This window comes from Trachemys scripta, chromosome 6 (assembly GCF_013100865.1).
Source record: "Trachemys scripta elegans isolate TJP31775 chromosome 6, CAS_Tse_1.0, whole genome shotgun sequence".
NCBI lineage: Eukaryota > Metazoa > Chordata > Testudines > Emydidae > Trachemys > Trachemys scripta.
In genome coordinates this window covers 108875132-108900618 of record NC_048303.1, presented here as the reverse complement: position 1 = coordinate 108900618, position 25487 = coordinate 108875132, and the positions used below count along the sequence as shown (strand labels likewise).

General features: G+C 40.6%; 1 protein-coding gene across 11 annotated transcripts in view; it reads left to right on the top strand.

The window, feature by feature from the left end:
- The window catches only part of ELAVL2 (ELAV like RNA binding protein 2), a 145814-nt gene that overhangs the window by 86747 nt on the left and 33580 nt on the right, over window positions 1–25487 (top strand). For all 11 annotated transcript variants that reach the window (XM_034774316.1, XM_034774319.1, XM_034774311.1 and 8 more), the window contains one exon: window positions 21095–21198. In XM_034774316.1, coding sequence (XP_034630207.1) covers window positions 21095–21198 — 104 coding nt within the window. The remainder of the gene's footprint in view (window positions 1–21094; window positions 21199–25487) is intronic.

Below are 25487 nucleotides of genomic sequence, written 5' to 3'. Positions count from 1 at the left end.
AATGTATTCACAGCTTGAAATGTCCGCTTTCTTCAGCCAGGGTCGTTGTGACCTCAGTGCCTTCAGATACCGAGCCTGAAAATGGTGGTGCACGAGAGTAGAAGAGCTTAGTTGAAGTCAACACACATTCCCAAATGATACCAGCAGCAAAGGGAGCCATATGAGCACCTTTACACTGTTAGCTACAGAGAACCCATGTTTCTTCCAAACTTTCAAGTTCTTTTCTAAACTTGAAGAATGACAAAGAATAAACATAATTCAGGCAATTTTTATTGCTCAAGAAGTGACTGGGTGGGCTTGCTTTTGCATTTGGGACAACCTCATTCTCTGCTCATGTACCAAATCTCAGTTAGGGATCCCTTCTGCAGTCTGACCTAGAAATACAAGCTCTAAACTAGTGGTTTGAGAAGCCAGTATTTTAGCGGTACCATTTTTATCCAGTAAAAAAGCTTGACATTTGTTTGTCATTTTATTCCTGGTGTCCTAAGAGGGGCATACACAATGTTTTACTGTCTTAACAGGAAAGGTGAGCTTGTGGTCGGCTGCTAGTTTTGTTCAGCCTTCTATTGTTACGCTTATGTATAGCCCTGGGTTATCGGTCAGACTCTTGTCTCTCTCTTTCCCACCCATCCGCCATTTGCACTCCTTGTGATTCTTCTGGACGGTGTCTCGTTTGCAGTCTTCAGATAGACACTTAGTTTCCTCCTTCCTCCTAAATTGTTCCAGCTTGCGCTTGCTCTTCCTTTCTCTGTCTATTGAGAGCTTCTGTAGTGGCTATAGTTTCTGCTAAAAGGGTGAGTGAGACAACAGCCCTCTTGCCGTTTTTCCTTTCCTCTCCTCTTTCGTAGGGAAGAGGTGATTCCTACACAAAATGTCTTGAAGATTGTCCTGCCTAGCATCTTTCTAGTCTTTTCTTGAAGTCCAGGAGTCAAAATGTCTGACAGGCTGTGCAATTATCTGTTGTCCAGTTGTTGATGGTGCCTAGTTACTAGGACTCCAGAGATGCTTGTGGTAGGTTGGAACCATGCATGACTTGGGGCTGGAAAGAAAACTAGTTTAGTTTTTTTGAATCAGAAATAGTTGTTTATCTTCAAAAGCTCTAACCAGTTTAGGGAAACCACAAGAGCTCAGCCCAAACATCCATCCTCATGGAAGCATGAACTGCAGTCTCTTTGGCTCTATTTTTTACTTATTTTTCCCCAATAGACTATAGAGATGACCTCTTCACCCCCTCAGCTTTAGTTTGGAATTTCAGTACAGAGAGCTGAATTTCATGCTCCTCTGAGGATGAGAGGTTCCCATGTAAGGGCTACCAGGTATTAATAGAGTACTGAACAGCAGCAGCACAGGTAATCTTCTAACCCTCCACTTAGGCTATAGCCATATGAAAACCCATCACAGAGTCTCCATAAACAAATAGCAGAATGGCTCAAGGATCACTATAAGAGGACTTGGCTTTCGGAAGGATCTGTAGGCTCGCTTCAGCAAAAGTAAAACAGTTTCCAAGATGTGTTCACATGAAGCTCCTAAAGTCAATGACTGGAGGTTGCTGCCTCAAGCTGTTTCAACCTTTTTCACACAATGTTAGTGTCCTGAATCTTGGTTACATTATGAGCCAGAGAAGTGAGATTCCTCATGCTCTATATTTGTTGGCAGGCTTTGGAAGTCTCTACCTGTTTCCTAATCAACATGATTGACTGGGTTGTAACTCCTTGAGTTGGAGACCTACTGAGATGACAGTTCTGGAAATATTTTAGTTTTTTCCCCATCTTATGATTCTAGGCATTTTTCTCCACTCTTGTGGGGGAGCTGTCTGGAAATGAGAGATCTGGGTAAGTAGGAAATTATTCCTTTCATAACTAACATTGGTTTTTATTTCATCAAATCAGACATCTCTCCCATACTCTTGATTCACTCAAGTGGTTGTTGCGTTTGGGCTTGGGAGGAGGATTAAGATGTTTGTTTAAAACAAAGGCAAGGAAGCATTAAACAAGGCAAGAACTAGGGTGCTTGTGAGTACAATCTGCAGCGGCAAAGACTTGGCAAAAGTAGACCTGTCAATTGGAATAGCAACCAATAAGTTACCTCTGAGAGTGTGTGGCAGAATCACCCAGTGGCCTATGGCTGTTCCATCAGTACAGAAAAGTTACATTCTTTTATACAGAAACACGTGCATAAATTGGTACTGTACCTGGATGCAAAGCTGTTGTAAAGGGTGTCTTGCATGCTATGGTGGTTTTAATCAAGTTCCTACTCTTCTAGATGTTGGTATGATTTTTTTTTTTTATCCAAGGATTAACTTTATATTTTGAAATGCTGCTGTGCAGGTCATCACCAGAACTCGTTATTCTCATACTTCGCACCTCCCCCTGAAAGAGTGATCTGATGGATTGTATTTAGTTCCTGTAAAGCTCCCCCACACAAGCCTGCCACACAGTGTCACACTGGATCCTGAACACACTTTGGAATGGTTGGTGCACAGCATCAGGGTCCACAGGGATGCTTGCTGCCCGGCAGGCTGAGGGGGAGCTTTCCACCCCAGCTTGCCAGGAACTATAAATGTTTGTGGATAAGTGCTTAGTCTTATGATGGCCAATATCCTGTATTACTACTTCTGGGCCTGCTGTGGGTAGAACACTTGCAGATGAGAAAAGGTGCATTTTAGATTTCCAGAGCTCTCCATGAAACACTACAACCCAGAAGGTAACCACCTATATAAAATCTTGTACTGTGATTGTGATTTCATAACTACAGTATTGCTTACAGCGGAAATGGTTTCTTTAGTTCGTGGGGTTTTTTATTTATTTTTTAAAGATACCAGATAAAATAAGGGAAATCTCAGAGTATAATGTGCTGGAGAAAAGCCAGTCTGCGTTCCTTCTAGCGTTCCTCCATAGTACCAATGCAAACTACATTGACACTTTGGGGAAATGCTAACTCTTCCAGAGTTCAGGGTTTAAGCGAAAGAAATACATTGTAAATGTGTTTTGTCAGAATGGCCTCAGTAACTTACGGCGATTGGGTGGAAGAGGCTCCAGTCTAAAGATTGTCAACCTGCTTCTGGCAATACTAGCAGTTTTCAGGGATTCTAGCATTGTTCCTCTCCTGTAAGCCCTTCTTCTCCTCCCCTCCCCCCCCCCCCCGACATACACGCAAAAGTCCCTGTCATTTGGACAAATTCTCATTGCTAGTGTCTTGGGCAAAGATATTCTATGGCAGCGTGTAGCTAGTGATCATAGCTGATCCTTCTATGTAAGTATTAACTCTGCAGCTTATTTTTTTAAAAGAGAAAAGTAATCAAAGATCAGATTTGCATAGGCTATTGTTGGTCTGTCAAGATAGTCATGCTGTCAGATTAAGCTCCAGGTAATGCAGTTTTAATAGATGAGGTTTCTATTTCAATACAGTCTACCTAGGATTGGTTAGCAATCTTATTGACTTGTACATCTTTCAGATGTTTACCCCTGAGATGTAATAATGTGGATTTTATTAGTAATAGCCCATGTCCGCAAAGGTGAGTACATTTTCAAGCAGAGATATTTGCTAGAAGTCTAATGAAATAGCTTTTAGCTGTGTAGGATCCTAACAAGTTTGCTATTGGTGTAGCTGTATTAAACAGTTGACAAACCGTTCTGTAGGAAAGAATTTAGTGCAAAGGGTTTCTGGTTTTGTGTCCATGTCCAGCTGTGTTGAACCAAACATCTTGAGGTTTTTTTGCAGTGCCTTAAATTTGTATTTGTAAAAAGGTTGCTAGTTATCCAATTACTATCTGGTTTTCCTTTTCTGTTAAACTTGTAAAATACAGAACAAGTCTTTAATATTGCATCCCAGATGATTCTCCATATTGTGTGGGAATGAAGGATGAAAAAGTTGCTGGTGTTCACATAACTCTACCCATATTATTGGGGGGGCGGAGGGGGGGGAAGAACCTGACATAAATATACAATTTGGGTCCTGGGCTCACTAAGTTTCATATTAAATTAAAATTGGCCTGTCAGATGTCTTAAAATCTCAAATTGAAAGTTTAAATGTTTCTATAGACTTAATGTTGGTCTCTGTTAATCTCAGTCCTTGTATGCTGTCAACCACTACCGGTCTTGATGATTTAATCTGGGCTACCTTACATTTCTAATGTTCGCCACTTTGGGATATTCTTAAACTACAGAGCTTTTGGGATGTAATATGAAAATTCATCTTGTGGTGATTTTGAAATCCACTCCTATAATGACACTTGTCACAAAAGTTGCCTCTCTAAAGTTGTCGTCATTAAAGTCCGTTAATGGCTATTAGCCAGGATGGGTAAGGAATGGTGTCCCTAGCCTCTGTTTGTCAGAGGTGGAGATGGATGGCAGGAGAGAGATCACCTGAGCATTAGGTTCACTTCCTCTGGGGCATCTGGCATTGGCCACTGTTGGCAGACAGGATACTGAGCCAGAGGGACCTTTGGGCTGACACAGTATGGCCGTTCTTAAGTTCTTATGTCATTTTATTTTCCCCCAGGAGATGCACACTTTGCCCTGGGTTTGGATAGAAACGGTGTGGTTCTAATCTGAAATGTAAAAATGACATAACTTCATTCAGTGTATGTATCTGAGTTTTCTGCTTTTGATTATTTGCACTGCATAGCTAACATGGCTGAGTGAGCTAGATTTTATTCCTCCTTGTACGTTAACAGAGCTGTCTTAGGTGTCAGCAAGAACCTAATTTAATTTGGCTGTGGAGTTACACAGCCTAACTTTGCTCATATCCCAAATAGTTATGCATCTGGTGGACATAACTTGCTAATGTTAGTTTCAGCACCATAACAAAAGTGGTGAAAGCTAGAAACAAAATATCTGAGGTGAAAACCATATGGGGTTAAAAACAAAGTTTGAGTGTCCGAACCCATTACTTTAAATGTACTTGAGTGATTATAATAGACTTCAGGATATGTTTGCTGGCTCTAACAACTTTATGAATTATTAGCAGCAGACAGTTGAGCTTGTTAAAAGGGGCATTGTTAAATTAAAAGAAGACTTCGTTGGGGTGGCAAATGACTCCCATTTTATTTTTCAGTGGAAACTCGGTGGGATTGTTGAAGGCTGGGTGAGATGACTGGGAAAGCATAGAAAGACTTACTGTCTGTGTGGGAAAGGAAGGGGGTAGTAATTAAGGTTGGAGAGTAGTGTCTTAAGTGTGCATGCCACACTACCAGTTTTTTATTTGGATATGTGAAGTCAGATGTGCTTTAGCCAGACTTCCAAAGTGGAATGAACTGCTTTTGATTTGTTTCACTATGTAGTTAAGGTCCATAAGGAACTAGACTAGGACAAAATATTCTCAATCTTTGCTCACTTCAATCCCAGCAAGGGATTAATCCACTCCAGAAGTCTAAATTCTTCTAGACTGCATGGGAGCCAGGACAGTATTAATTTCAACATAACTAAAATTAGGATAATGAGTTTCTGTGGTGCTGCATGAATAGTGCATATAAACCATACCAACTCCTTGACAGGGAGCAGCAAACTGCTTGAAATAATTCAAATGCCACACGCTGTCCATCAAAACAGTTTCCACAGAAGACTTTTCACCTGTCCTACGTGAAAACAGTGAGTTAGCAGCAGCATATGACCACTCACTGGTGCCTATGGAGAACTGATATCTGCATGAGGGCATTAAGTTTTATAAAATAAAATTTGAGTCCAGAAACTAACACTTTTTGGGTAAACCTCTTGTGAAATCGGATTGTAAACACTGGAATTTCACACCCAACCTTTAACTTTGCCCCACGAATACTATGTCACTTGAGCTGTGAGTGACAGACTCTTTTCCAATTAAAAGCCTTCTGACTAGTACACAAAAAACGGGGGAGTCCTTGGGTTGCAGTCCTTGGATATCCTTCATCTGTCCTACCTAATGCCACCCCTTCACCCTCTGAATACTGGTCAGAGAGCACACCATTTCACACAGAAGCCAGCAGTCAAGTTTTACCAAGTGCACCTTGAAGTTACAGGCCACAATTCCCTAATACCTAGCACAGGGCATGCCCGAGATCTCCTGATGGATGACCTAGATCAAAAGATGAGTGTGAGCAAGAGAATCTTACAGTTTTAAAAAAAAAAAAAAAGCCCTATTACTATCTAAGTCTGTCTGGTTCTTGTGTAAATGTCTCTTTTTGCAATTAGTGTGGCTCTTTCACCAATATGTGTACCATAAGCAAAGCTGAGGGGACAGAGTCAAGGTCAGTGTTGAATCCTGAACTGTGAAGACTTTCATATTTTGACACTTTATTTTAAAGGTTTTAATGCTGTATTGAGAGAAATGCAAAACTATATGTAGTAGCTTGCCTTCATATGCTCTTGGCTTGTCCTTCTCATGGTACTTTATCTGGAAAATAGCATTGGCTCCAAATTGCTTCGCTTTTCTTGATATTTATTAAAAGGAAAACTTTCAGTGTAAAATAAACATTGCATGACTGATGGCAGAAAGATGCATTAATATTCACTAGAGCTCAGAATATCTGCCTTCAATCAAGGACTGGCTGGCAGGTCTTCAACGAGTAATTCTGTTGGAAAAGACAACTTGCAAAGCTAGAGGAAAAGCAGCCTAGTTCGAACTGATTTGAGACTTGCTGCTTCTCTTTATAACTAAAAACTCCAGGTTTTCAGACCTAAACTTCCTGCTTTTTCATACTCTATTTAAAAAAAAAAAAAAACTTAGTTTTAGAAATACAGCTAAAGAGATGCACATTTAACATCACTCCCCAAATTGATGCATTTTTTATGCACATTTATTTTTTTAAGGCTTTTTAGGTTCAGTTCTTGCTGATCTTGTTCTATAGTGATTTTTTTTTTAGTTTTGTTTCATTAGTTTGAATATTCTCATTTTTCAGTCTTCATAATGTTTCATTTTACTGAAATGGTTTAAATCTTTTACTTCAAGTTAGAAGTAAGGTTTTTAAATAGATAATGAGTTTTTTTGGGGGGTCTGGTTATTAAACAAGGTGGTTCTAGATGCATAGGTTTTTTGGAGTTGCTTCACTATAAAAGGGTGTGTGTGTGTGTGTGTGTGTGTTAGGTCACACTTTTTTCCTCTCCCTTCCTCCTCCTCCTTCAATTTCAGAATACAGTCTTTTGTTAGATATCCACTTCTAGAAGCTGGATCTGTACAGTATTTGAACAGTTAAAATTAATAAAACGTCTACAAAATTCACTTCATTTTTAAGACTATCAATGTCTTAAATCATTGTAATGGAATGACATTGTGGATTCTGTCTCTTATAAGTAGAGTGACCAGATAGCAAGTGTGAAAAATCTGGATGGAGTGGGGAATAATAGGAGCCCATTTAAAAAAACAAACAAACAAAAAATCGGGACTGTTCCTATAAAATCAGGACATCTGGTCACCCTACTTATAAGAATTGATGACCCTGATAACACCAAAGGAGGGACCTGCTTCTCCTACAGGCTTTAGCTGTTAAGGAGATCGCAAACTCTTTTAGGAGAAATCAAATCCTGAAATCAAGTCCTGAAAGGAACGTATTCAATCAAATCTACCATGCAACTAGTTTAAAATCATAAGCCATTACTTTACTTTGTGTAGTAAAAAGTGCTTTTAAAATACCTAAATACTTTTTTAAAAGGGGGTTAAAAGCTTGGTTAATTATAACAATTTGAATTTTTTAGCTTTTTTTTTTCTCTTCTGATTTTCAGGAAATAAGTAGTAACCTTAAATTTTCAGTTGTTTGATTTGTTGTCTTATAGAAATGTTTAGAAATTCCAGATTAGACATAACATGCACTAATTACTCAGTGTAGCTAAATGATGATTCTTATTAATGAATTCCAAAATGTAAAGTGTTCAGTCCTTGTGTAGGAAATTGCTTTGTAGAACTCCACACACATCCGTTTCCAGAATGGATTTGACAAGAGACATTTGCAGTCAGTGCACTGAAAGTGAAAGTTCCTGCACTTACCTTTTCTCTGCACTTTGTCCCCTAACGAGCATCCCCTTCATGTAGCATGCTTTGTCAAAACAGTGGAAAACATTAGTCTATCGCAAACTTTTTCAGATGCCCCACTTAGAGCTTTAACTTATTCGTCCTTCTTTTAGACCTCTCTCTCAAGATGCAATAAAGAGAAATGGTACTTAAACATAGCCATCAAATTTATAACAACACATACTGCAATTCTCACACATACTTAGGCCTATGCATTTGATCCAGATATAGGGGGCAGAGAGTTCATGGAGACATGATCTTAACCTGGGTTGGAAATGACACCTTCTGACTGTAGAGAATAAAATGCCTTGGAAGACCTGTAGGTATATTTCTTCCAAGTAACTGCTAGTTCTTGGGTTGAAACATGTTCAACAACAGAACTGTGTACAGCAGCTCCCTGATCCACCATACACCTTCATCATGCATTTATAAACTGAACTTTCCTGGGCTCATGTCTTCTGGCAGAAGGGTACTCCATCCTGTGGTAATTGCCTACCTCTTTACTTACTTTTCCCTCAGTCATAGCCCAGTCTTTCTTTCCACTCATTGTTTGTAAATAATATATAAAAATAAGGGTGGTTTTATACTCTATTGCGGCTGACTGTTTCCCATGTGGTTAAGAGTTCAGTGGATGTGCCAGTAAAGGGTAGACTTTCTTAATTTTCTTTCTTTCAAGAAAGAAATAGCCACTAACCTGAATCTCTTTGTATCACTCTAGGTCTTTGAAAACCAATAGACCATATCCCTAAACTATCCTTTTTTCAGCTCTGTGTGTATGTGTGAAGCTATTTAGTGTGTACATTACATGGTAGCTATGTTAATAATCTTAGCTTTAGAACATCTACGTCCATGATCAGCCACTGGTGGTTGGTTCTAGTTGTCTCAAGAGACTACAAGGAAGGGATCCAACCCTTGCATAAAGGTCTGTGGACATGTCTTAGAAGAAAAATTGACAGATTTTTATATCAAGACAAATTTCTATATCAAGAAGTGTGTGTGTGTGTGTGTGTGCGCGTGCATATATAACCACACAGCCACTCATCTTTATCTGCTGTAGCAGCTTACAGGGAATTCTTAACAGTCCCATTGAAGTGCTCTTGCTCTGAAGAAATTGGGTCAGATGTATCCCAATATAGGTATGAGATCAGAGGCAAAAAATAGAAATTTACATCTGGGGAGTGGAACACCTGGCAGGAGACATTATGAAACAGATTCTATGGGGAAAAAACCTGCAAATCTCTCTCTCGGGCAATGGTTGACATCAGTTTGCCGTGCAATATGGCTGGGGGTGGGGAAGGCCCTGTTCAGTGTTAGTGGTTTACAAGTAGGATTTGTCTGGTCAGTTGGGTTGTGGTTTCCCTGACATGATGAGTTAAGTTCTGGGCACTGCATTTCTGGAAAACCTGACAAATTGGAGGGAGTTTAGAGAGGAGCAGTAAAAATGACAGAGGGCTGGTGAGATTAACTTTCAAGAAGAGTTCAATAGCAAAATATGTATAGCATGTCCAAGTGATTTTGGCCTTGGCTACAGTGCCATTTTCTTAATCTCCCATCATGTATTACTGCTTATGGCAGCAACAGGTGCTAGTTTAAATGAGTGGTGGTTAGAAACTCTTAGAACAGGACTGCATGAATATAGTGGCTTAATGCCAAGGGCTGATCAGTGGCTGAATCAGTCCAGGTAGAGGTCTAAGGGAGGGCAGTACCCTGCAGATATTTTGAAGGGTGCAAACACTATCGATTTTGAGTTTCTAAAACCTAACTGCTCTACAGCCAAAATGCTTCTGAAATAAATGTAGTCAAACTTTACTAATTCTGGGTCACTGAGAACGAAAATGATGCTTAAAATTGTTGATTGGCTCTAGTTTTCAAGATATGCTATTGGGTCAGTATATACGACCCTTGACTTGGGAATGGCGGGGGATAAGTGAGCCCTAAAGGGAAGGGGATCTCCATTTAAACCAGAAATGACTAAACTACATCTTTGACTGGATCTATGAATAAATCTATGACTGGGTTTGGACAGTACTTGCTTTTTAGGCAGAACAATGAATGATGCAATCTGAAGCTGGTATTGCGTCATATATGAATTGCATGATATTATTCCTAGAAGTCATGGATGATGCAATCATAACGAAGCTTACATCACTCTGCTGAACAAATTGCCCTATATCAGCTCTAGAAATCATAGTGTCATGCTCTCTTATTTGTCAGTGTTTGATTTTGCAAAGGGACACATTTCAGTTTAGCCAAAGTGAGCCTCGTACTTGTGTGAACAGTGCAGATAACTTCTGCTATGTTTGTGCTGAAGTGACTTTTGCATCACAAAAGCGCAGTAGCACCACTATGGTTAATAAAGCCTATCGCCTTTATTTTGGCTGTAAAATTGGAGATCAGGACAAGAGGTGGGCCCTACACATATGCTGCAACACTTGTGCAAGAAATCTTCGCCAGTGGTTGAACAGGAAAAGGAAATCACTGCCTTTTGCAGTGCCAATGATTTGGAGAGAGCCAACAGATCATACCAGCTATTGTTACTTCTTCATGGTGCCTCCAGTTTGGAAAGGTGTGTCAAAGAAGAAAAAGTGGACTGTGCATTATCCAAACATTCCATCAGCTATATGCCCAGTACCCCACGGAGAAGGACTGCCGGTTCCTGATGCACCAGAATCATTCTCACTTGAGTCAGAAGAGGAAGAGGATGAAACTTCTGGTCCTGAACCATCAATGTCACAGGACCCACATTTTCTCCCATCCTCCTCCTCTGAACCACACCTCATAACACAAGGTGAACTGAATGACCTTATCAGGGATTTGGAACTACCCAAGAGTAAGGCAAAGCTGTTGGGCTCCAGACTACAGCAGTGGAATCTCCTGGCAGGAGAGGTTAGGGTTTCCATGTTCCGTGACGGTCAAAAGGATCTTGTCCCATTCTTCTTCATGGAAGGTGATCTTGTAGCCTGCAACAAGATCGATGGTGTGATGGCAGCCCTCAACATCGTTCACGATCCAGATGAGTGGAGACTGTTCATTGATTCATCGAAGAAGAGTCTTAAAGCTGTTTGACTGCATAATGGCAATGTTTTGCCATCAATTCCAGTTGGTTATGCAGTCCATATGAAGGAAACCTGTGACAACATGAAACAACTTTTGAGGTGCATAAACTATGACCATCATGTGGCAGCTTTGTGGCGATTTGAAGGTTGTTGCTCTCTTGCTTGGTCTGCAGACTGGATACACAAAGTACTACTGTTTTCTCTGCGAATGGGATAGTTGTGCAAGAGATTCCCACTACATCAAGAAAGATTGGCCACTCCGACAGTCATTGGAGCCTGGGAGGAAAAGTGTTCAGCATCCTTGAATCAAGGAAGATTTGGTTACCACCCTTACACATCAAGCTGGGTCTGATGAAGAACTTTGTCAAGGCCATTGACAAAACAGAAGCAGTTTTCAAGTACCTCCATGAAAAATTTCCAAGGTTAAGTGAAGCTAAGATAAAGGAAGGTGTCTTTGTTGGTTCTCAGATTTGTGAACTTCTTCGAGATGATGCATTTGACCATGCACTGCGTGGCAAGGAAAAGACGGCATGGAAAGCCTTCCAGTTAGTGGCAATACATTTTCTCGGAAACAACAAGGCAAACTACAGGTTGTTGGTGGAAAACCTCCTCGAGGCATACAAAAGCCTTGGTTGCAACATGTCACTAAAGATACATTTTTTGCACTCTCATCTAGATTTTTTTTTTCCACCGAACTGCGGAGTTGTGAGCGACGAGCACGGGGAGCGATTTTTCACCAGGACATTGCAACAATGGAGAAACGCTATCAGGGCAAATGGAGCCCATCAATGCTTGCAGACTATATTGCTGGACAGTGACAAGAGATGCTCCATTTAATGAATACAAGCCAAGAAGTGCTGAGTAGACACTGAATAGGACTAAACTGTGTACAGAATAGTTTTTTGCCTTTTGTTTCATAATAAATTTGATTTATATAACCCTTTTGCAGATTTTTAAAGTGTTACATAAACAGGACAGGTGAAATATTATGTAAAGCAACCATAAACACATGAAAAGACCTAGATTTACAATTTGATTAAAACTCTATCTACACAATATACATAGACATAGAATGTAAAAACTTAAATATCTTAGAAACAGTAGCCAATCAGTTGTTTTAATTGTCATATTTGAATTCAGCACATCAAAATACATAATACGTAGCACATTTTATCTCTGAAGCAGACAACTTCTCAAAAATTGTAGACCAGTGATGATATTACAATAATAATAATAACTTCCACAGCACCAGCCCTCCACTCTTCGGTTGTTTATGTACCATAAGCCAAGTTACTGGTTCTTAATTTGCAGCTGCTTACTGACATGGGCAAAAACTGTACTGTCGTCTTCCTACTTCCTAATCATTAAGTACTGTCTATTCTTTATCCTTCCCTTTTTTGATTAAACTGCTGACTTTGTTGATGTGCTTAGGCTTTTCATGGGTCATTATTCAGTAGATAGCTGTGTGATAGCTTTTTAAAAAATGCAATCTCAGACTCAGCTAAATCAATTTCTCAAATGATTTCCCTCCTTCTCCCTCCCCCCACACTTTCAAGCTTTGAGTGAAATATCAAAAATACCTTGGCAACATTAAATTAAAATGGTCCTTTTTAGTCAAGTGATAGTAGCTGACCTGGTGATAGGGTGGGATCAATGAAACCTAAAGTAGCAATTTCAAAGCATAAACAAATAGGCTCTTTTGTGCAAACATGAATAGCCTTATGTCGGGATTCTCCCCTTGGAGTCATAAGAAGTTTTAAGATTCCTCATATTTCTGAGGCTAAATACTTAGCAAGGGCCCACTTCTGTCTGTGTGGCTACAGAATCAAGTCCCAGTATTCTCTTCCTCCCCTCCCCCCCCCCACGACTTTAACCCGTCCCTTCTATAAAGTACATCTCAGCTGCTTGTGCTTGAGATGGTCTGTCATAAATACTAGTTCCATAAAACATGGTGAAAATGTAATTAAATAAAATGAGCCCTCAAGATGGGAAATGATTTAAAGAAGTCTGCTTGAATCTTAAATGGATATATTGGATGCTATTTCGCTGCACTGGATAGAATTACTCTGCTTTGTTTCAGCCTTCGTTATAGTGGAATCCTAATTGGCCTCCGTGAAGGTCACAACAAATACTGGCTTTCCCACATGTCGTAGCAAAACCGATTCTGGTATATCTAAGTTCAGCCCTCTGACATCACTGCGCTGCTATCAAAGATCACTTGATACTCAGTGTCTGGCTGATTTTGTCCAAATTCCTCAGTTACAGCCATTGCTGCTGCTGATACAGCCTTTGACTAATGGAGGCCGGGGTGTTGAACATCTGTGTGCATTTCCCTCCCAGGCAAGACAGATTGAGTCTCTGCCCTTTGGTTTCATGGTAGTTGGTGAAGAGGCCAAATCTTAGGAGTCATCTCTTAGATTCTCTAAATTCAGTGACACGCTTCTGTGTGCAGTGGAAGGTCTTTCTGCTGATCCCCTTGCCATTAGGGCTTTCCATTTTTAAGTTAGATGAATTTTCTCCCAGGTTTTAGTTAACAGATGTGTTTTTGTTCTCTGGGCCATGGTCTAACTAGTGCCCCACCTTAAAAATAAGGCCCTCTTAAAAATAAGGTAGATGTATTGCTGTAGAATGGCTTTCTGCTCAGAGTTCTGTGTACGGGTGGGTTTTCTGTTTCTAAGGAAGACGAACCAGGGGAAGAGTCAAATTCCTTCTCTACCCTCAATGACCCTTTCCCTCTCTAATGCAGGAACTACCTCTCCTTATGTTGTATAAGGATTTAGTTTGATCACTTGTAAAGTTATACGTATATTGCTCCCCGATGGAAGTTGCATAATTGAAAGGTCGCAGTGCAATTTGACATTCCTTGGGGACTGAGTCTCTAATGGCTTGCTGTACAGCCCTTTCTTAAGATGAGGAAGCACTTCCTTAGGTGAGTGGTCCTACTGAAAGCGATGAGACTCCTTGTCACTTGGCATGAGTAAGTGCTTACCAAAACACAGAAGGTGCTGTTGGTCCCTATATGATTAGGTTTTTTTAAATGGCAAAATGAATCTCCTGGATGTTTGCCACTGTACATATAAATAAAACTATTAGATATGAATAACCACTATTATACCCTTAAATGTGCACCTACAATTGAAAATAAAAAAAATCCCAAATGAATAGGCTTTTCTTAAACTTTTAAAATATGCAAGTCACCTAGAGTGCATGAAAAGTCCCATGCCGACAGGCAGCAAACTGAATAAGTATGGCATTGGCACAATGAAAAGATCTCCTGCACACCGCTGCTTCCATCTGCCTGAACCTTGATGCAGAGGGACCACTTCAGCATGAGTAGTTTTTTAGTCTTTGCCTCACTTCACAAGGATGCAGATTTGTGATCCTTTTATTTTGAAGATTAAACACTCAAAATGCAAAGGGACCAAATCAGTAGTTGGTTGGCTTAAGGGGCACCTAGTTCTGGCTATTTGCTTTTCTCCATCCCTAAAACAGAATGTCTGTTGGGTATCAGCAGCTGCAGAGGAAAAAGCATTCTACTGTGCAGAAGTGGCACCAATTTGAGTAAACCCAGCCAGCTGTCTGTGATCTTGTGCTTTAGTCAGCAATGTACACTATAGGTCGCATACAGGGCTGTACTGCTCTTTCTCCGCAGCTGAATGGTGTGCATTGGGCGAGATACGACTTCCTGATTTCAGTAACCTGTGTAGGTTAATCACAGAATTGTGGACTGTTAAAGTTCAGAACGAGATTGCCATACTTCATAAACATCTCACTGTAAACACTTGTAACTCTTGACTTTTCTCTTTTAGGGAAGTGACAAATATCTGTAAATACTAGCCATAATGCTTCAAAAGCATTACTGTCTGCTGGAACTTAAGTCTCTCTGTTTTATACAGGCAGTAAAGGTAATCTGGCTCAGTAGATACTGAATTCCTCTGAAACTTACCTATTTGGTTGATTTGGGAAAGTTCTATGAGATTTCCTTTGAGAGGTGGGGGAAGAGAAGCATAACCTTCAAGCAGCTGGCTCAAAAAAAAATTCCTTGTTTTAACTGAACTTTGGATTATGAAGTGTTTATACTGTATGTATGATGCCAAATCTGGAATTAGAGCTGCTTGAAACTTCAAAATGTTGACAACTTTGAAGGGACTTTTACCCTGCCCTCAAGATCATTTTAAAAGCACAAGTTTTTAAAGTATTTTTACAATGGTCCTGCAAACCACAAGCACTTGCTATCAAGTAGCATGGTGCTTGTAGTTATAACCAGTTACTCCATTTGTCAGAGTTACAGCTGTAAATCAAATATGAAAACGTAACAGCAGTGTAAGGTTAAAAATGAAAAGAACCTGAGTTGGTATCTTGTATATGGAGCTATACATTTAAAAAGAAAAGCCCTTAGTTGTATCTGTCAGTCACTCAAGGAAGAGTTCCAAATCACCCATTAGTAGACTATCTCACACGGCTAGTAATAGCACTCGTAACTTCCGGTTATGTTCATTCTCAGTAGTTGTTTGAGAAATTGAAGGTTAGGCAAGCATCCCCCTTTTTTGCCAGCATTACATTACATTACAGCATTACATAAGACTTTGATTTTACACATAAGGACATGAGAAGAGGTGGGCACAAGTGACATTTTGACTCTGGCAAATAGATCTGTATGGTAACATGTAACTTCAGTATGCAGCAAGGTGTACTTGGTTAGAAATTCAACGCCTTACTCTCTTGGGATAGAAACCACTGGGATCTTGGATTGTGGCAGTTTCCTAGTGGCTTTGCTTACTTTGCATAGCCTACATCTGCAGCTAGTTCAGGATCATCTTTTCCAAGTTACTGCATAGTTGTGCAGAAAAGTCTTAAGTTCTCTACTTAATGAAGTTTTTCCTGAAGATCTGAGTGACCAGAGAGTAGAATGAACCACTTTACCACAAGTGAGGCAGCTTTGTAGCCCTTTAAGGCCAGTCCTTCACATCTGACCCTCTAACCAGGATGGTTTCACTGTCTAAGGACCTGTCAGTAAGAACCTAATACCTGAAGTCATTTCTGTGCAAGATTTCTTTGGCAGCAGCTTTTGTAATGGACACCTTAGACTGCCTCCCTCTGTATCCAGATTGACCACAAACAACATGGAACGGAGGTGTTTTTAGGGATAGGGTTTCATCTAGGTGCCTCTGTTGTATGCTGCTGATGGCTCTTCCAAGAGTTAGGTGGCTGACAGAGAAATTGGCATCCAGGCTCCTGTAAATAGAAAAGGGAGTATAAAACATGCATAAGCAGGTGAGTCTTCTGATGCTACTCCTTTAAGACTCCACTGGTAAGAACTTCTCCAGGTGATGATGGGAGTGGCAGAGGGGTGAAGATCCAGATATTATTCCGCCATATGACGCTTGACACCAGGAGCATGTCGCTTCCTCATCTGCCCAGAGAGTGAAGGCTCTATGGGCTCCACGTATCTCTTGCCCTTTGGAGGCTTGCACTTCAGACGGGTGACGTAGTTCTTCCTACAAGTGTTCATCAGCTCATGATCAGAGCTTGGTGGATATCGCCTTCTGAGGCCAATATAAATATAGCACCCACTCCTGTGAATCTGGTTTAGTTGGAATATTTAGTGTTCTGGAGCCCTCCCTCCGGTTTTCGTATCTGTAAAAATCACACTGTTAAATGGTGGTTCTGGCTGTGAATAAGCTGTTTTTTGTTTGTTTGTTTGTTTGCTCTTTGACTAACCATGTTGGCTATGGCTCGCCTTATTTGGTGCATGTTAATTTTGCTTTAGGCCTCTGAGTTTCAGTATTCTGCAGAAGTTTTATTTTAAGGGAAGTATGAATAGTAAACACTTACAAAACTGTTTTGTAAGTTCTGGAGAGATACTTGACATCCAGAAGCAATCTCATGGTTCTTTTCCCATGTGTACAGAGCCAAACTACTCCTCTGTGGTCCTTCCACTTTGGTGTGGAAAGCACTTTGTATTATTTGATTACGGTACTCAGTAAAACTTGCCATTGGAACGCCCAACCTAGCTATACTTGGGAGAGGCATTAGGTAACAACATGTATATTACAGGTTCCGGTTTCAGATATTTTTTTCACTGCTGGTTTTACATACTGTTCGCTTTTTTGCTAACCAGCTTATTCGTGCACAGCTTGATTTTGTAATTGCGAAACTCTTTTTTGTGGTTATCCATTTGCATGGTTATTCCTGTCTGTATGTTGGTTGGTTGGTTTTCCTTTTTGTTGGATAAGATTTTTGGAATTACTGTAGTTCTGCAAACTCATTAATGCTTATACATTGCTTTTCACTGTCTTGTTCTTAAAGAACAAATTGATTACATTAGGTATATTTTCCTTTATTAAAAGGTTTAATAGAAAAATCTTGTCATTTGTTTAGACACTATTTAATGGAAGTATGAACCTGTCGAAGTAACAGTAAAAGTATTTCACTTCTCAGGGGTTCCTTAAAATCCTGAAAGAGTGTTGGATGTGCCCACTTTCATTTTCTACAGTTTTTTCCTCCCTCACTCCCATTCTGAGTATCCCATCTTTTCAGCCAGCTTAAAATAAGTTAAGCTGTCTTTCTTTTTTTTTAGTGTCCAAAATTCTCCCACTTCTGGAGGGAACATGAACAGTTCCTCGCAGCCTCCTCCTTTCTAACATTCCTGAAGGTTGTAAGCAGAGGTCTGGCTTTGTCTGTTATAATCACTGACTAGGGAATTTCATTGATATTCTGATAATATATGGGTAGGTCTACACTTACCCGGTAGTTCGGCGGCGAGCGATCGAACTTCTGGGTTCTACTTATCGCGTCTTGTCTGGACGTGATAAGTCGAACCCAGAAGTGCTCGCTGTCGACTGCGGTACTCCAGCTAGACGAGAGGAGTACCGCAGAGTCGACGGGGGAGCCTGCCTGCCGCGTGTGGACCGAGGTAAGTTCGAACTAAGGTACTTCGAACTTCAGCTACGTTATTCAGGTAGCTGAAGTTGCGTACCTTAGTTCGAATTAGGGGGTTACTGTAGACCTGGCCTATGAGAGTAGCATGCAATAAATAGTCTCTCAAGGAGAGGGAGTCTAAATACTAAATATTCTTCTTTGGCAGTGGCTACTGTATGAACTCTGTGTGGTGATTATTTTTAGTTATCAGATGGGTTTTGGAATGAATTGGTTGTTATGGACAGCAGTCGTCTTGATATTAGGTCAGTTTTTGAGTTAGGATCAGCTGCAATTCATCATAGCAAAGCTACCTTGAGGGTAACACTATGTCAGTATGAATTGGACAAGCATAGCTGGTGTGAAGGACTCTTTGGTATGATACACTCAAGTTCAATATGCATTACCTTTATTTCGAAATGTGGTGGTTGCACACATTCAAGCTGGCAAGCTGCTGACTTATACATACACAAACTGGAAAGAGTGATTCATTTTTACATAGTAATAATCAACAGATCTGTTTTCTACATGGCTTGTGTCTAAGATCTCAAGTTTGCGGGGGTAGCAATTAAATTTGTAAGCTGAAACATTTTATATGGAAGGTTAGAACCTCACAATACTATTTTTTCCTTCACTTATCTGATTAGAATTGCATTAGCTGGACCATAGCTTTGCACCATCCTTTCTAATCAGCCCCCACCATAGCTTTTGAAGTTCATTTAATGAACAGTCCTCTGTATCAAGACCTATTCTATATTATCTGTTCACATGCCTGTCCCAATAGTCTAAGCCACTCTGTGGCTAGGCAGATGGAGAAATGAGACTTAGTTTATGTAGAATGTATCCGGCCTACTGGTACCTCATCCGACATTTGTCTGTTTCACCTACTTGTTGTTTCTAAAAAATCCTCTCTGGGTGAAAAATCCTCTCTCCTTTCTTGCTCCTTGTTTCAACAGTATCTAGCTCAGCGACATTCCTTTGGCCTCTAGGTGCTACAGTAATACAAACAGGTAGAGCCCTACCAAATTCACAGCCATGAAAAACACATCCCGGACCGTGAAATGTGGCGTGTGTGTGTGGGGGGGAGAGTTGTGGTATTTCGCCCTTACTTCTGTGCTGCCTTCAGAGCTGGACCCCCTCTCTCCACCCATCCAGCTCTGAAGGCAGTGTCCCAGCAGAAGTGAGGGTGGCATGGTATGGGGGGATCATTACTTTTGGGGTGGGGGACTGGGCTGGCCTAATGGGTGGGTGCCATGGGCAACAGCCCAGGGCTCCGTGGCCAACCCCCCACGAACGCAGACAGCCAACCCAAGGCCTTTTTAACCCCGAGTGCTGGACTTGGAGGTGGGGAGGGACAGAGCTGGTGGCACTTCAGCTGGGGGCTCCTACTGTGGAGGATCCAGCTGCTAGCTTTGGCTAGGCTGGGGAGGGATGGGACTTCCTTTTCCCCAAGACAGGTTGCTCCTGGGGCCAGGTCAAAGCCACCTCTGGGAACCTCTCCCGGTTGTAGGAAGCTCCACAATTGATGGCTGGGAGCCCAGGTCTGAAGGAAGTGCCACCGCAAGCCGCAGTGTGGAAGTCAGGGTAGCAGGATGGCTGTATCATATCTTGACTTCTGCACTGCGGCTCGGGGTGGTGCTGCCTTCAGACCTGGGTGCCTGGCTAGCAGCTGCCGCTCTTCGGCCACTTAGCTCTAAAGGCAGTGCTGCGGCGAGCCACAGTGCAGAAGTAATGGCGGCAATACCGCAAGCCCCCCGTGTGCCCACGACCCCCTTTTTTTAAGACACCATGAACGTTTTGCTGCTCTCTGGTCAATTGTATACAGACACGTGTATGCTAATATGATATTAATCTCTAAGGTGTTCATATTGCTATAAAGTGAAATCTTAGAATACTTTGAAGTGGAATGCTATTTTCGTATTTTTGGCTAATCCTGTGTCAGTGGGACTTTTGGGTACCCAGCACCTTTTGACAGCACCATCACCAAGGTGTCTACATATAAGTCCAGGTGCCTAATTTTAGGGATCCAAAGGTCAAATATTTTACCTTGATGTCTAACCCTCATTTCCCTATCTCTAAAATGAAACTGCTACCTTACAGCTTTGTTGAAAATTAAGTTCATAAAGCTCTTTGAAGATGAAAAATATGCTTATTTGTTACATTTTTGTTAAAAATAAGCTAGTTAAGGTTTTTCTTATTCATAGTTACTTGTGTGCATGCATATAGATAAAATCCTTAGTAAAAAGGCTACAGTCCTGGCAACTAACTTTCATGGTGGTATATTGTAGGATTTGAAGTTTCAAAAAGTTTGTCTGTAATCTGTAATTCCTCCTGTACAGCTACATAATGGGATTCAATCCAATTGTTAGTACTAGGCTGTTCAGTGAACCAAAACTTATTGAAAATTCAGGAAAAGCCCATCTTTCCCATGTGTAATAGTCATTGTAGATGCTTAAAAAAAAAAAAACAAACCACCAATTGTCACACACTTTTATGAAGATACCTTTAGCTTATGCTCAGTTATATGCAGTAGAGTAGCTTGAACATAGGTTAAAATGAGTCTGGAAGTGGTGCAATACCAGTTTAAAGACCTACAGCTCATACACTAAGTAAATATCTGAAGAAGAGGTTAGCTTATAAAAGTTGCTTTTATAACTTTGCAAGTCATTGGTTTTTGTTCAGAATTTGGGATTTTCTAATTATTAAACCATTTGAAACATTTATTCTTTTAAATGCTATCAAAGAATTTCATCACTGTTCCATAATTGAGCGTAGGAGAAAGTTGGTGATATGTCAAAATTCACAGTATTAATTTATCTTTTAACCTTATAGCAGCTCCTACATTTCCTCCTGCCTCTCAGCCTGATCATATTTCTCCTAAGAATGTTTCAAATTCTTAATTAAACTGGGTCTTGTGATTTCAGCACTAAACTTAGGAGAGCCAGTTATAAACATTAATGCTGTCTGAGAGAACTGATAGGAGCAGTAAGCTATTGAATAATCCGTATGTCAGGCAGCCCTTTCTTGTATACAGGGTATTTTTGTGCAGTATATTGGTGTATGTCTTAAATACCTTAGTTCAGTTATTGTAGTACTGCAGAACTAACTGTTTTTTCTTCTCTTCTTTTTTTCTCTCAAATCAGGACAGAGCTTGGGTTATGGCTTTGTGAACTACATTGACCCCAAGGATGCTGAAAAGGCTATCAACACGCTGAATGGATTAAGACTTCAAACCAAAACAATAAAAGTACGTGGTGCTAATTCTAGTTTGAGGAAAATACAGATTGAAGTCTAAGTTTTGTGACATTAATCACCACAGTATGCTCTCTTACCTTTCCACCTGTGGCTTAGGTTTTCTGATATGGGCAACACAACTAATGGTTTTTTTTTATATTCATAAACTAGTGTGCTTAGTGCATTAACATGAACAGAAGTTACTTAGACTGTGCCAAATTGTTTCCATATCAGATGTATGCCTGTTTACATTTTACCCAAGAAATGGATCCTCATAATGGCATGATCTTGAGGTTTCTCTCATTAGGATATATACATACTGTATTTCTGAAAGGTTTTGTTGTTTGGAGAGAGTGTACCACTTCCCTGTTTTTTCCTCTGTGCAATATGTATATTGCTTATGAAGACTCACTGGTGTGTCCCTGGGAAAACCTGTTTAAAATAAAATGTGCTGAAATGAATAAGGCCAGAGGAGTATGAAAAACCCTAGCATTGCTATTTGACACCTGTGACTGGCCCGTGCCACCTGACTCAGGCTTGCGAGGTCCCAGAGCCTGGCCTCCAGCCTGAGCCTGAATGTTAACACTGCAACTAAACATCCCCTTTCCCTGGGCCCCATTAGCCCAAGTCAGCTGTCATGGGCCAGCCATGGGTTTTAACTGCAGCGTAGACATACCCTAAGAGTCCAACAACTCATAGCAAGCCTCCAATTGTGTTTTGGATTCAGTTTTTGCCCCAAATACTAGCAAGCAAGCCAAGCCACAATACAATTTTACAGTTCTGTAAAGAACAGAAGTAATCTTGAGCAATCTTCCCCTCCCCGAGTGTTATCACCTAAACCAGTTTATGGTGGCACTTGTCTGCCTTCAGAGCTTAGGGGCAAGAATGAAGAAGAATGAGGCTAGCTGTCCTTTTATTCCTAAAGTTCAAGGGCTCCTTTTGAACACTAATTTTCATAGAATCTTAGAAATATAGGCCGGGAAGGACCTCAGTAAGTTATCTAGTCCAGTGTCCTGCGCTGATGCAGGACTAAGTATTACCTACTTTTATCCTTGACAGGTGTTTTTCTAATCTGCTTTTAAAAACCTCCAATAACTGAGATTCCACAAACTCCTTATGTGACCTGTTCCAGTGCTTAACTACCCTTAGAATTAGGTTACACATTAAGAAAAACTTCCCAAGTCTCTCTTGCTGCAATTTGAGCCCATTGCTTCTTATTCTCTCCTCAGTGGATAAGGAGAACAGTCTATCACCCTTCTCTGTAATGTACTTGAAGACTGTTATCAGGTCCCCCTTACTCTTCTCTTCTCCATACTAAACAACCCTAGTTTTTTTTCAGTCTTTCCTCATCGGTCATATTTTCTAGGCCTTTAAGCTTCTGTCCTAACTTGCTCAGGGCAGGTCTTCACTACGGGGGGGGTGTCGATTTTAAGATACGCAAATTCAGCTATGCGAATAGTGTAGCTGAATTCGACGTATCGGAGCCGACTTACCCCGATGTGAGGACGGCGGCAAAATCGACCTCCGCGGCTCCCCATCAAACCTACCTCTGCTGGTGGAGTAAGCGCGTCGATTCGGGGATCAATTGTCGCGTCCCGACGAGACGTGATAATTTGATCCCCGAGAGATCAATTTCTACCCGCCGATTCAGGCGGGTAGTGTAGACCTAGCCTGAGTCTCTCTAGAATTATTTCAGTCAGAAGGATGCTAATCTTCTGAGTAGTTTTGGGCTTTAGAAGCCAAGGAATACAGGTTAAACAGGATAAGTTGTCAGGAAGTGTTTCATCTCTCAAGGATATTTTGTGTCAGTAAAATATTGTTCATCCTTGTATTTGCTGACTCTCTTCTAGTCTTTGTATAGTGTCTAAAAGCAACTGTCATCCAGCTCACTACCATTCAGGTTAGAGACAATGATGCTTTAGTTAGTGACTTCAGAGCTCAGTTACCAAATGTAGCCTGTTCTGCCCTTTACTGAGGTCAGACTTGTTCCTTTGGACATGCAGTTTGCTTGTGAAAGGGCTTAAATGTAAAAGTGAATCTGGGACATTTAAAAAGGTTTTTGAGGCAAAGAGATTGTTCCTTGGGAAAAGGTGGAAAAGGCAGGGCATGTATTCTCTAACCTATAAGATTTATTAAAATTAATAGTGATCTGCAAATTTTATTGAATGCTGCTGTTCTGTATCCTGTTAAACACATGTATTTGTGTCTGAGGAATGCTTTAGCATGAAAGACATAACTTTGTTCCTCTAGCAGAGGTTTTGACTCTTGAAAGGATTTTTCTTGAACTGATCAAAAAGACAGGTGTGGGGAGGAAGGGACTAATTTCCCAAGGAATTTGCAAATTTTTAAAGATATTTTCCTTTTTGGTAATCTGGATTGTGTTCCTGAAGTAAAGGAACTTTTTTGTGGTCTGACAATGTTGTGAACTTTTTAAATGTGCATTTTTTGGAGGGGTTGTGGCACACCTCTTGCCCCAGTAAAACAGTTCTGCGTAGAATGCTGTTGTCTGTCTTACTACTGCCTCTCTGGGTTGCGAGTCAGAAGGGGATGTTACATGTGGTGACACAAGCCAGACATCCAAAATCAAAATGATCCCCCAAGGTTGTTGACAGTAAGTTCCTTCAGTATGTATGTATATTAGGGCTGTCAATCACAGTTAACACCTGTGACTGAAAACAAAATTAACGCATTAATTTTAACACATTAATGGCATGAAGCCCCAGCCCGGAGCTCTGGGCCCCAAGCCCTGTATTTGAAAATATAGGAAATAGCCAAAAAAATTTAAATAAATGGTATTCTGTTATTTAATATTGTGATTAATAGGGATTAATGGCAGTTTTAATTTTGTTAATCGCTTGACAGCCCTAATGTATATGGAATCCTCATTCACCTTGCAGATAGTCACTGGGCAAACAAGTGAAGAGCAATGGAAAAGGAGATGATACCAGGAGGGAAAGAGCAAAAACGCAGTGAATGGAACACTGGTATCTCATCCCCCACCCTCATTCACACAATACAGTCTATCTGCTAGGTTAAACAAATGGTAGCGTTGAGTAAAAGTAGCTAACAACTGGATACTGAAGTTAAGAGAAACCAAAACATTTAGGCTTGATCATTAAGCTTGAGATCTCTTCTTTGAAATTTGTAAGGCGCGTGTCTAGGCGTTTTTATAAACACAGTCCAACTCAGTAGGCCAAAATGTTGAGACCTTCTGTTGCACTGAAATTAACTTTTCCTTTGTAAACTGTCTGAGTGCTGCTCATATCTTTCCCATTAAGGGCTGAATTCTATTCTTCTTGACTTCAGTGGGAATTTCACATAATGGGGAGGAGGGGCAGCATTTCGCCTCAAGAAAGGAGTGTTGTATGTTCATAAGGATCTGTTGGAAGTCCTGCATCCTAGGTTGACTCAGATGCTGATTTGCAAGGTTTGAGCTGTCTTCAGAGACAGCGAAGTTCTGTGATAGCTATATGTCTGGGCTTGAGGGGGAAAAGAATCTTTTCTTCCCTGACCTACTCTTTGGTGTTCCGAGAAGGGTAAATTAGTGAATTGCTAGAGGCTCTCCAATATGATTGGTCATGGAAATTTGATTTTTTTTTTCCAGAGTCACTTCTAAAACTAGAGGATATTTAATGATCAATCCCCTAACAAGACTTACCTACATTGGACATTTGCTTAACTCTCCTTGAAAGTGGTAGGTATCCCATAAGATTTTTGTCAGGGACCTGCTGTTGTATGAGATTCGCAGCTGAGAACAAACAACCAAAGATAAGTAGCTTATGTCTTGATTTCTGTGTCACTAGATCAGCCCAGGCTCCATATCTACTGTACATATTGATATGGAGTTTAGTCTTAAAGAGGCTTGTGTTGGTTCAGAATTCACATGTGGGTGAGGTTTGTCATCTTAACCCAGTTCTCTCTAAGCAGTGGCCAGCTAGGACCATAGCAGTCCTGTAAAGTTATACCAGAGTTATTTGTGGCAGATCGACTTCATCCCATTCCTGTTAGTATATCGTACTCTTATTTATCAACACCTTTGAGCTGGCTAAAACTATCAAGCCCAGACAAACTGGTCCTTAGAGCCATCACTGATTTCCACATCAGCTAGGAAATAGCTTAGTTTTTACACATTTCCTTCAAAGGGAAAGGATGGGGCTATCCCTCATTGTTTGACTCCCATAAATAAGGCTACGATTAGAGCTGGACACACTGTTGTGACACGATGGGCCAGTTTGAGTTTGCGAAACAGATGGAAATAGCAGCTTTTTTTGCTGAATATTTAATACTTGCAAAAGCTTTTTT